Source organism: Hippopotamus amphibius, chromosome 2 (genome assembly GCF_030028045.1).
Source record: "Hippopotamus amphibius kiboko isolate mHipAmp2 chromosome 2, mHipAmp2.hap2, whole genome shotgun sequence".
In the NCBI taxonomy this organism is placed as follows: Eukaryota; Metazoa; Chordata; class Mammalia; order Artiodactyla; family Hippopotamidae; genus Hippopotamus; species Hippopotamus amphibius.
Window position 1 is genome coordinate 203,467,818 of NC_080187.1, and position 12,860 is coordinate 203,480,677.

At 37.2% G+C, this 12,860-nt stretch overlaps 1 protein-coding gene across 2 annotated transcripts in view; it reads right to left on the minus strand.

Annotated features, from left to right (window-relative positions):
* Positions 1-5,651: 5,651 nt before the first annotated feature.
* VPS13C (vacuolar protein sorting 13 homolog C) overlaps positions 5,652-12,860 on the minus strand; it is a 186,053-nt gene continuing 178,844 nt past the window's right edge. For both annotated transcript variants that reach the window (XM_057722664.1, XM_057722667.1), the window contains 4 exons: positions 12,558-12,646; positions 9,316-9,439; positions 7,874-7,957; positions 5,652-7,557 (listed from right to left, as the gene is read on the minus strand). In XM_057722664.1, the coding sequence (XP_057578647.1) occupies positions 7,456-7,557; positions 7,874-7,957; positions 9,316-9,439; positions 12,558-12,646 (399 nt within the window). In that variant the 3' untranslated portion in view covers positions 5,652-7,455. The remainder of the gene's footprint in view (positions 7,558-7,873; positions 7,958-9,315; positions 9,440-12,557; positions 12,647-12,860) is intronic.

Sequence of the window (12,860 nt, forward strand, 5' to 3'; positions counted from 1 at the left end):
CCAAGAAGCCAGCATCGGCCGTGTTCATTCAATATTGACACAAGTATCCTCATTTCTCAGAAGAAAGGGAAAGATCTGGAAATAAGACAGAGAAGCTGGTAGGTGTTGAATCCTAATTTCTGCATGCATCTCACCATAAGATCTTGGATCAATCATTTAGTGTCTTGTTTCTGTCTCATCTGTAAGATTAGTTATATAGTATAACATAGAGGCTGATGGACTTCTGTAAAGTTTCGGGAGAGTGAACATTTTAAATTTTGCTGGCCATATTGTCTCTGTCACTATGACCCCTTTCTGCCACTGTACTGTGGGAACAGCATTAGCAATGCAAATGAATGGCTGTAGCTATGTTCCAATAAAACTTTATTTACACTCCCTCTGGCAAGAGCACCAGAATTACAACTAACTACTGAACAATCATCGACAGAAAGACACTGGAACTCAACAAAAAAGACACCCCACATCCAGAGACAAAGGAGAAGCCACAATGAGACGGTAGGAGGGGCACAATCGCGTTAAAATCAAATCCCATAAATGCTGGGTGGGTGACTCACAAACTGGAGAACAGTTATACTGCAGAGGTCCACCCCGTAAACTGAAGGTTCTGAGCCCCATATCAGGCTTCCCAACCTGGGAGTCCAGCAATGGGAGGAGGAATCCCCAGAGAATCAGACTCTGAAAGCCAGCAAGATTTGACTGCAGGACCTCCACAGGACTGGGGGAAACAGAGACTCCATCCACTCTTGGAGGACACACAAAAAAAGGTGCTCACCAGGACCCAGGGGGAAGGAGCAGTGACCCCATAGGAAACTGAACCAGACCTACCTGCTGGTGTTGGAGGGTTGCCTGCAGAGGTGGGGGGCAGCTGTGGCTCACCGAGGAGGCAGGGGCACTGGCAGCAGGGGTTTTGGGAAGTGCTTATTGGTGTGAGCCCTCCCAGAGTCCGCCATTAGCCCCACCAAAGAGCCTGTGGGCTCCAGCACTAGGTGGTCTCAGGCCAAACAACCAACAAGGTGTGAACACAGCCCCACCCATAAGCAGACAAGCAGATTAAAGCTTTACTGAGCTCTGCCCACCAAATCGGATTAAAGCTTTACTGAGCTCCACCCACCGAGCCCTACCCACCATCAGTCCCTCCCATCAGGAAGGGGAAGCACCCATGAGCCTCCTAGACAGCTTCCTCCACAAGAGGGCAGGCAGCAGTATCAAGCAGTATCAGCAGTATTTCATCTTGTGGAACTGAAAACCACAGCCACAGAAAGATAGAGAAAATGAAAAAGCAGAGGACTTTGTACCAGATGAAGGGACAGGATAAAACACCAGAAAAACAACTAAATGAAGAGGAGATAGGCACCCTTCCAGAAAAAGAATTGAGAATAATGATAGCGAGATGATCCAGGACTTTGAAAAAAGACTGGATGCAAAGATCGAAAAGTTTACCAAAGACCTGGAAGAATTAAAGAGCAAACAAACAGAGATATGCAACACAATAACGGAAATGAAAAATACACTAGGAGGAACCAATAGCAGATTAACGGAGGCAGAAGGGCGAATAAGTGACCTGGAAGACAGAATGGTGATAATCATGGATGCGGAAAAGAATAAAGAAAAAAGAATGAAAAGAACTGAAGACAGCCTAAGAGACCTCTGGGACAATGTTAAACGCACCAACATGCGCATTATAGGGGTCCCAGAAGGAGACGAGAGAGAGAAAGGACCTGAGAAAATATTGGAAGAGATTATAGTTGAAATCTTCCCTAACATGGGAAAGGAAATAGCTACCCAAGTCCAGGAAGCACAGAGAGTCCCAGGCAGGATAAATCCAAGGAGAAACATGCCAAGACATACAGTAGTCAAGCTGACAAAAATTAAAGAGAGAAATGTTATTAAAAGCAACAAGGGAAAAACAACAAATAACATACAAGGGAACTCCCATAAGGTTAACAGCTGATTTCTCAGCAGAAACTCTGCAAGCCAGAAGAGTGACACGATATATTTCAAGTGATGAAAGGGAAGAACCTACAACCAAGAATACTCTACCCAGCAAGGATCTCATTCAGATTGGATGGAGAAATCAAAAGCTTTACAGACAAGCAACAGCTAAGAGAATTCCGCACCACCAAACCAGCCTTACAACAAATGCTAAAGGAACTTCTCTAAGCGGGAAACAGAAGAGAAGAAAAGGACCTACAAAAACAAAAACAAAACAATTAAGAAGATGGTAATAGGAACATACATATCAATAATCACATTGAATGTAAATGGACCAAATGCACCAACCAAAAGACACAGACTGGCTGAATGGATACAAAAACAAGACCCATATATATGCTGTCTACAAGAGACCCACTTCAGACCTAGGGACACATGCAGACGGAAAGTGAGGGGATGGAAAAAGATATTCCATGCAAATGGAAATCAAAAGAAAGCTGGAGTAGTAATAGTCATATCAGATAAAATAGAAGAATAGGACCTACAAAAACAACAACAAAGCAATTAAGAAAATGGTAATAGGAACATACATATCAACAATTACCTTGAATGTAAATGGACTAAATGCACCAACCAGAAGACACAGACTGGCTGAATGGATACAAAATCAAGACCCATATATATGCTGTCTACAAGAGACCCACTTCAGACCTAGGGACACATACAGATGGAAAGTGAGGGAATGGAAAAAGATATTCCATGCAGATGAAAATCAAAAGAAAGCTGGAGTAGCAATACTCATATCAGATAAAATAGACTTTAAAATAAAAAATGTCACGAGACAAGAAAGGACATTACATAAAGATCAAGGGATCCATCCAAGAAGAGGAGATAAGAATTATAAATATATATGCACCCAATAATAGGAGTACCTCAATACATAAGGCAAATGCTAACAACTATGAAAGAGGAAATGCAAGGCAGAAATAGACACACAGGTGTAGAGAACGAACACATGGACACCAAGTGGGGAAAGTGGGGAGGGTTGGGGGGGGAGTGAATTGGGAGATTGGGATACCAAATTGTGCCCTCTAAGTATATGCTGTTTATTGTCTGTTAACTGTATCTCAATAAAAGTTCTTAAAAAAAAACACCTTTATTTACAAGAACAGATGATTTGGCCCATGGGCTGTAGCATGCCAATCACTGGTATAGTATCTACTTGATAAAGAGAATTCAATCATATCCAGAGAGGTGCCATTCAAAAGATAAAGAAAATAACTGTATAAAGAAGGAAGGCTTAGAAGATGACAACAGAGGAAAGTAGTGCAACAGAAAAACTAGTATTATAAGGTAAAAGTTTTCTATAAAAATAAACAATAAAACCCAAAGACCAAGATCTGAAATCTTTCTTTGATGAAAATTACTTATCATGGAACTTAAATCACAACAGGGGAACTTGAAGCATTATAGTCAATCTCTGGAGAAGTCACTTGGTTATTCTTCAAGTTAAAAATAATACTAAAGAATTACATCTTCTTTGCAAAGTGTTCACTATTATCTTAGTGGATACGATCAACCTAGAAGATCATACTGACTTATTTCATTAACATTCTAATTATTTTCGCACCAGAGGTCAGTTCCAAAAACTTTTTATCCACCAGATATTTACTTAATGAATGCACAGGGGACAGAAATCATGACTATGCTCCTCTCTTTTGTGTTTTTTCTCCTGAGTTGTCATGAATTTTTATGATCCACCATCATACGGCAATGTCTCGGTCTCCTCTATGTTGACACCAATTACTTTGAGCACTTTATCAAAACAATTCGTCAGCATAACCCAAACGAAACACTGATATGATCTGAAGAGGGAAGAAAATCCTGTTGTTCCTCATGGCTTCTCCTATAGTTTATGACGTTCCCAAAATTCAGGAAGTAACTTTAATAAACTGATAATTTTGAGGTTATACAGATCTACAACTTCTTATCTGAAACTCTTGGGACCAGATGTGTTTCACAATACAGAATTTTTCAAATTTTAGAAGGGCAGTATGGTTCATGGACCACAGAGCTTGTAAAGTCTGGAGCAGCACCTCATAATCAAGGATATTAATTCTGCTACAGCCAAAGTCATTTACACAAATAGAATAAAGACCACACGTAGCCTCAGTCAGTTCAGTTCACATTTTGCTGTCAAATGTCTTTGCTGCAAACTTATAAAAGATCTTTTGGCTTTCAAAGCTTTTTCAGTTTTTGAATTTTGGTTAGAGACTGAGGCCCCGTGGTATGTAAAAACAAAACAAACAAAAAGTTTTTCCGAAGGCTTTTTCAGTTCAAAGAGACACACTCAATGTTGAGTATTTGAATGATACAGCCTTGCAACTGAAGCATAAATTCAAGAACAATAAGCCTAAATTCTATTATAGGTGCAATTACTGAGAAAATGGGCTCCCTCTGTTCCAGGGAGTCTCAATTTCTTTTCAGAGCCAATACACACATAGCACACAGAACCCACTTTCATCAGTATTAACCCTCATTCTCGCAGCGATTCTCAACCAAAAGTGCTTGTCCCTCAGGGATAGATGATTTTGATGCGAGTAATCACCTATCCCTTAAAAATCTTTGGTTTTCTCCCCAGTAAAAAGATGGTTCTTCTCGCTCTGGCAGTAATTGTGATTCTGTCATTTAAGTGCAGAGCGCTTCAAGGGTTTGACTACTTTAAATCCAGAGCATTAGTGTTTTAGTCCCAGCTGTACCTTAGAAATACACATGGAGCTCTGTCAAAAATACAGATGTCCAGGCAGCACCACAGCAGTACACTTAGAGGCCCACAGCACCAAAAAGGTGACAGGCTCCTCCCTTCTATATAATTCAAAATAAAAGCAACACTAAATCATGAAATACATGCAAAGAAATCCATCCGAGATCAGATTTTTCTTATGAATCTTTGATTTTTTTGTCCTTTTTTTTTCTTTTCATTTTGATGCTCCTGTTTGGCTACATTTCTCAGCTAGTGCCTGTTCTTCCTACTGGATAACCCAGTACCGGGAAAGCCTTCAGACTTGTATTCTGAGCTCCCAGTGGGAGGGGGTGGAGGGCGTGAGACAAAAAAACCGAGACAGAGACAGATTGGGTGGAAGCCTCCCAGACTGCCATGCAGTCTAAAAACGGTTCTGCAAGGCCACTGAGGAGGCTTCAAGCCGAAGTCAGGTGTCAGAGGAGCTCCTCATCTCCCAGGAGTGCGGCCTGCCCCAGGATCCTTGCCATACACAGTTAGCGACTGACAGAATGCATGGAACATATGGTAAAATGCAGCCCCAAAATCAAAGTGGGGCAGCTGGGTCCATGGCCACATCTGTCTCTGTTTCTCTCAGTATTGAAGATCTGTGCTACCGATCTCCAATGTGGTAAAGGGGCTCCATACCCACAGGAAAAACCTTTTCCTGCCTAGCATCTTTTAAAGCTCTCTGGAACTATATTCAATATCCTGTGACAAACCATAATGGAAAAGAATACAAAAAAGAATATACATATATATATATACGTATATATGTGTATAACTGAGTCGCTTTGCTGTACAGCAGAAATTAACACTGTAAATCAACTATACTTCAACACAATTTTTTAAAAAGCTCTCCATAACTATGAGTCTAATTTCTCATAAGTGAAAGCAGTATTACTGAATATGTAACACAAACCCACAAAGTCTTCACATCTGTAAACAATGCACCAAATGTTTTATTTCTCTCAGTAGTTCATATGCAAGCAGTTGACTCTCAAAGCATTGAAAAAAAACACAATAGACATTATTACACTTTACTAATGAATTACTTCTGTCCCAGGGGATTAAATCAAATAAAAATGGTACAAATATCTGGAAGTTTATTTCTAAGCCAAATGAGACAATGAATTTATGGGTTTCTATAAATTAATTGTTCTTAGTTCAATGTTTTGTATCTGCCATCATTCCAATATAGTTACCTAAATATTTTGGATATTGTCAATAGCTGTGATTCATATGAAAAATATAATTAGATATCTCAGATTTCTGATTAAGTCAGTTTTAAAGACAAAAAATATTAGTACACTTGAATAAACTGCAATTAACCATTGATACAGAAATTCTGCTTAAAGCTAGAAGTTTTGAATATAATACTTTTCTTGACAGAAAAAAAAAAGTGATGCTGAAAAGGCAAAGTGATCCACTATTCTCTATCAAATATTTAGGGCATTAGTTATTATACCCTTTGTTTTGGAGTCAACAGTAAATTTATAACTAGGAAATTTTTTTTAAAGTTTTAAGCCCAGTCTTAAAAAGCATGAATAAGGATGGTAGAAACATTACCTCACGTATCAACAAAAACAGAGCAAACCAAGTTTGTGCACAACTTCATTTCATCACTAATTCGGTGATTTGAAGTAAATGCCATGTTCAAAACCATGAGCAATTTGAAGATTTATCCAAAGAAATTAAGTACCTATGAGCATTTTTAAAAAAGCATTAATAGGCAGTGCATCTCTGACCAGCATAAATGAGATGCGGCAGAGAGAACAAAAATGAGAGTGTACTGAGCTGATTCTCACAGGCCCACTCGCTCAAAGAACACAATGATTTTCTACAGTGTTGTTAGATGCCTTATTTTTTATATATAAAGCAACTAGGGAGTTTTCATTCTTCCTACTATTTAAAATACATTTCTAGGTATGCATTAAAATTAAGTGTTAATTTATGATGCCCTTAAAAGTCTTTCAACTTATAAAAAAATTCTGGAAATATAAAAATATTGAATTCTTCATATTTCTGACTCTTGAAAAACCTAAAGTACAATATTTTCCTGCATCAGCACATTATAATTGTGCCATATAACTTCATCTTGAAAGAGCATGTAGATAATTTCTAAAACTTCTAGAGAACAGAGTATAGGTATTTTAAGGTTTGATTTTCCATTTGTCTCTATATTACAGTGCAAAGAGGAATAATAAGTATCAAATCAAAACATATTTTTATTAGGAGAAAATAGGAAACATGTCATTTCTCCCTTCGTGGTTTTTCTTAAGTCAATCACCTGGTTTACCAAAAATGTTGTATCAGTTCAATTATTGACCAAAATATACGACGTTTGTCCAAAGACTTGTCCAAAAAGCTCTCAGAGAACATGAGTCATTCGAAGCTCCTTTCTTATTTTTCAGTAAGGACTTTAATTAAAAACAAGCTCATTACCCTTTGTCCACAATTTTAACATGAATGGAAATTTCACTCTGAGTTTGAAGTGGCGTTTCTTTAAGGGTCTGGCCCATCCAGGTGGCAGGGTAGAAGTGGACGGCTATCATGCACGCAGCTACAAAATCAGAGCCAAAACTAAGGCAGGGAATGGAAAATCCAAAACCAACTACTCTAGAAAAAAATTCCAAAACTGAAGGATTCCTTGAAAAAGTCTCTTCAGCACGATAAAGAAGAATGGTTTACAGACAAGACTGTGATTGTTTTTTCTCCCCGCAGCAGCCCCCTGGGATCTGTGATTAAGATGGTATTTGGGGCCTGAGAAGTTTCAGTGATGACTGCTTCATCAATTTTTGCTGATGTCTTGTTGACTGTGCATCCTCAATGGCACGACATGCTCTCTGGAAAACAAAATATTTACCATGGATAGTAAAGACAAGTACAGGCTCACGTGGTGGAGGAGAAAGACACAAAACCAAGAATATGAGCTCTCCACGCAGGTCCAAAGACAAGAATACACAGTCAATACACGTCATGCTAAGACCCTTCTGCCCTATTAAGCTCACAACATGTTATTTTAGGCTTATATATCCATCTGAAGCTATAACTTGAAGATCTTTTGGGAGACGTAATGAGTATTGTTGATTATAACAGATTTTTTCTTTCATCTTTCAGCTAAAAAAAATGAGGGGACGTTGTTTAAAATAAATCGTTTACCTCTGCTGTGGCGGGATTCTGCAGGTAAATTTTCTGAACATAGCCTTGATTAGCACTGTCTTTTTTTTGGAACAGACCTTGTTTCTGTTTCAAAACAAACAATGACAGAAAAGAAATTATTATGGGGAAGAAAAAAAAATCATAACATTTAATTGAGTGCTTAAATGTCAACTCTATTTTATAATCAGTGGACTAACCAAATACACATATTCAGGTATAATAAGAAATAAATCATTTTGGTACAAGGATAGTGGTTCCACATGTGAGTTGTTAGAATTTATGATACTGGATGAGTATATATCTATCTGCATAAAACGATGCCTTTCTGCAGGCAATGATAAATAGCCTACAGAAATACCACTTGATACCTCATCACATCTGACAAATCAAAAAACCCCTCCTTCATTTCCTTGGCCGATAGATAAAATTCTTACATAATGTAAAATACATTGAGTCAATTCTCACCACTGATGTGAAAGAAAAGTGATAACTGAGGAAACTGTATTATATATGCATAGTGACAGTCTTTCCTAGTCTGAAAACGCTGTTTCATGTACCAAGGCACTCCTTAAATTTTGAAACTCTACAACGAGGTAAGGCTGAAATACAAAATGGCATGGTTTCATGGTAGTTTCTTTTACTTGTAAACTTCTATGAAAAGAAAGTAAATGTAAATTAAAGGATAATAGTACTAACATCTCTACTGAATTTTATGATAAATATTTTTCATATAGTTTCAGTAACAGAGATAACAATTATTGTTTAGGAAAAATACAGAAACTATCATCTTTGGAATAATAATTTCTAGTTTTTTTAAAGGGGGAAAATACATTTATATCATATATAATAAAAATTATACATTTCAGTATAGTGAGTCTGTGAACTAACAAAACACGGGTTATCATTTTTGCTAATTACTTGCTATATAATTAAAGTGTTTCCATAAAAAATGGAGAGGAGACATGAAAGAATTATTACATACTTAAATTGTAAACAGCCTTCTATAAATGCAAATATTATTCAATGTGAGTGTTTTAGACATAATATATATAATAATCTCCTAAAAGCCTAAAATGGGGAATCGTTCCAGAAGTATCTAAGAATATAGCAAAATAGTATCCATATGAAGTAAAAAAAAAAAAAAACCAAAACCCAAAAAACCTTCTATTCACTAATGCTTTATTCTACCAAAAAGGAAGTATCAGCAACCTATTTCTTTTGGTGAACAGACTTAGTATTTTACTCAGTGCAATCAAGGACTGTCAGAAAATAAAGTACAGTAACACACAGATTACATCTTTCCTTACTTTTCAGCTTATAATAATAATAATAATCCTTCAAACATTTTATGCAGAGTTAACTGTAAAACAGAGTCAGAAAGCACTGGTTTCCAATTATTTAACAAATTCTTGGCTCTAAAGGTGTGATTCATGTTTTCTTACCTCAACTGAAATTTTGAGCAGATTTCCATCGACAACAGGAGGCCGTACAAAATCTTCAAATGGATACTGCCAGTCTATGGACATATGGCCTAGGATTTCAACTTCCTTTATACACAACACTCGCCTATTTAGCAAAAGGAAACAAAAACATAAAGACAATTAACTATTCTAATATTTCACTCTGCTGGATGTCATAGTTATTACTTGCTCAGTAAGCAATATAACCTGGCACACTAAAAAATCTAGGCTTCACATTAAAAAAAAAGAAACTGTCAAATAAAGAGCAAACATGGCACAACTAACAAAGCAGACCTTCAAAAATCCCCTTCTGCCAATCTTGCAAAATTCAGAAAAGTGTCATTTTTTTTAACTGACCATAAAACTGAAATCGTTCTCTTTAAAACACGTAAGGCACTGGCTATACTCTCACCTGGGAAGCAACAAAGGCAGAAGCCCCTGAAAATGTTTTACTTGGAAAATTATTAATTGCTTTTTACTGTCAATCACGTATACCTTCTAATCAAGAAAAAAATGTCACCAACCTCAAATGTCAGCAAAGATTCACTGATATTTATTAGGCCTACTAAGAAATATCAGGTTTGAACACTTTAATACTGATGTACTATATCACAGAGTGAGTATCCCATTTTACTCAACAGCAATTAAAAAAAAAATCACAGAATCCTTAAAGGGCACCCACATTGATTTCCCAGTGTATGATTTCAGATTAGTTACTGATATAACTATATTTGATTCTAAAGTTTCTATTACAGAAAGCGAAACTAGGAAAGCAGAACTGTTCATTCTACGAATGTGTATGGTGCTGGGTTTCTGCTGGAGAGGTATGCATAGGCTAGAAGGGGAAATAAACATGCAAATAAATGCTACAGTGCAGTTAGATAAGTACAATAGCAGCGTGTGTGGAAAATTCTTTTGGCACAGAGAGAGGGACTGACCGTGTTGATAAAGCATGTAGCGTTAAGAGCTGATTCTCCAAAGGAAGAAATTCTCTAGGTAGGAAAGGGAAATTATACTCTAGATAAAGGAAATAGTGCATTCACATATATAGGAGTACAAAAAAGGGAAGATTCATCTGAGGAATGTGGAGGTCTGTAGCTGGAGTACTGGATATATACAGAGGTGAGAAAATTAGCTTAGCACCAGATCTTGAAGGGTTTTTTTTGGGGGGGGCGGGGGCGGGGGAGAGGCTTTTAAGAAATTTTGACTTCAACCTACAGATGATGGGAACGACACGATAAACTTTCTTATTGAAGAGTCATGGCCAGTGGAGGAGAGATCGGGTAGACAATCAAGGTGGGAAGTAACTGCTCCAATTGGGAAACAGTGAGAGCCTCAATTAAGGCAGTGACTGTGAGAAGAGGAAAGAGCTAGATTCCAGATGTTTACAAGGTAGAGTTGAATGAACTTGGTGACCAATGGGGCGAGGACTGATGCAGACCCTTGGCACTGTATTTTTCAGCACAGGTGCTACTGAAATTACGGGCCTGTTTGGGACCCTGTTGTGCACTGTAGGAAGTGCAGCATCCCTGGCCCCAGCCTACTAAGTGCCTGCAGTGCCTCCAATCACTGCGACAACCTTCAACACCCCTACACATTCCAAACAGTCTCTAGGAAGTGGACTCCAACCCCCACACCTCCTGCCCGGTAGAGAATCACATGACAGAGCTAAGAGTTAAGGATTACTATTACAAATCACTGTGCCAAACGCAATTCATCATTCTCATTGTCTTGAATACCCTTGACCATTCCAACAATATTATTGTTCTCTTGCCACCTTCAATCTCCTTCAACTTTCTTCCTCCTGCACCATGTTTGCCAGAGCTCAAATCTTGGTCTTCTGTTGAACATATTCTCTCAAGATGGTCTCTCAGATCTCAACTCCAGATCTTTATCCAAGCTCCAATTATCTATACCTATACCTGTATCTATATGTCTCCCTGACTACTGAGGCACCTCTATTTTGATATCTCAAAGCTACATCAAACTCATTAAGTTCAAAACAGAAACATCATCTTTTCCCTCAAATTACTGTAAATGGTACTCAAGCCAAAAACCAAAACAAAGTCATCTTGTATTCCCTTTTCTTCCATATTTGGTCACCCAACCCTGATCTCTTAAGGCTACCCCCTCATTATCTAAGGGAGATTGTCATTGCACTGGTCAGGAACATTATTTTTCTAACTGCCTCCTGAAAATCTCTAATTGATAAGATTTCAAATTACTATGATTTTTCAATTTACTTGATGAAAAACAGATGTATAATTTACACATTAATATTCCTACCAAATGCCTGAATCAAACAAGTACTAAAGTATTACATATTACCAAAAAAAAAAAAAAACCTGATTTCCATTGTTTAGTGCTGAATTACATAAAAAGTATAAAAGCTATAAAACTATAGTGTTGAATTACATAAAAGTATAAAAACTAAAAAGTTCACAATCTAAAACATTTTAGATTGTTTTGCGAATATTTTTACTTCTTAAGTAATGGGCAAATCAGAAGACTATTTAACTCTCTCTTAGAAACAGCTTGTAGGTTTAAGCTTGAATCCTAATGCTTTCCTTTCTCTCCTTCCCACCTAGATATATTTAAATGCAGTAGTAAGGAATCTAATGCAGATGTTATCTACTGTAAGTGCTTTGCCTTAGCCTCACAAAATACATAACTTGGAATGTTTTGAAAATTATTAATCTATAATTAGAATCAGCGATGTAGGGTACATTTCAGGAAAATAAATTCAGTAGTTTAGTCCAAGTTCTTTTATTGGGAAAAATTATCTACTGCTCCCAAAGTACTTATGAAAAAACTGGAACACAAAGAAATAATACCACCCTTTTAAAAAAGGTATGCTAATCATCCAAAATAAAACCTGGCGAGAAAAAGTGACTCATGAATCACCCTCCATAACTGGATTTATAATTCACATATAAAGGTATCACTACTGCACTTACAAAGTCTATTCTAGACTCTGTCTCAGAAGTTGTGTAACTTGGTTAAGCCCCCAAACCATGCTGAGTCTCAGTTTCAACATCTCCAAAATGAGAGGGTCAGAACAGATGATCTCAAAGGACCTATCCAGATGTGTACTTCTGTGATTCTATGACAATGAACATTCTGCAGTTGAAGCACAGTTCTCTAAATCCTCTGCCATTTTAATCTCCAAAATTCTTATAATCTATCTAGTTAGCATTTGAAAAAATGCCACTTGAAGTCAATACCTATTTGTAACCATGAGGTTTGTATTCTTGCTTCCAGGAATAGCACAGTGGTATCGATAAGTCTCTCCTTCTAACTTTTTGATATGATTCTGAAAAGAAAAGAAGACTCAAGATTTGGGTTGTACATGCATCCAAATAGCCTTTCCAATACTCTATATTAGCTAATCATAGTAACAGTGCCAGTAAAGGAAAAATTATTAAAACCAAGAGCACAATTCTACAGATTGGCACATGAAGCTGGGAAAACATTCATAGCATATTTATAAATTAACTTTCACTGCACCTTAAAAGACAAATAAGTAT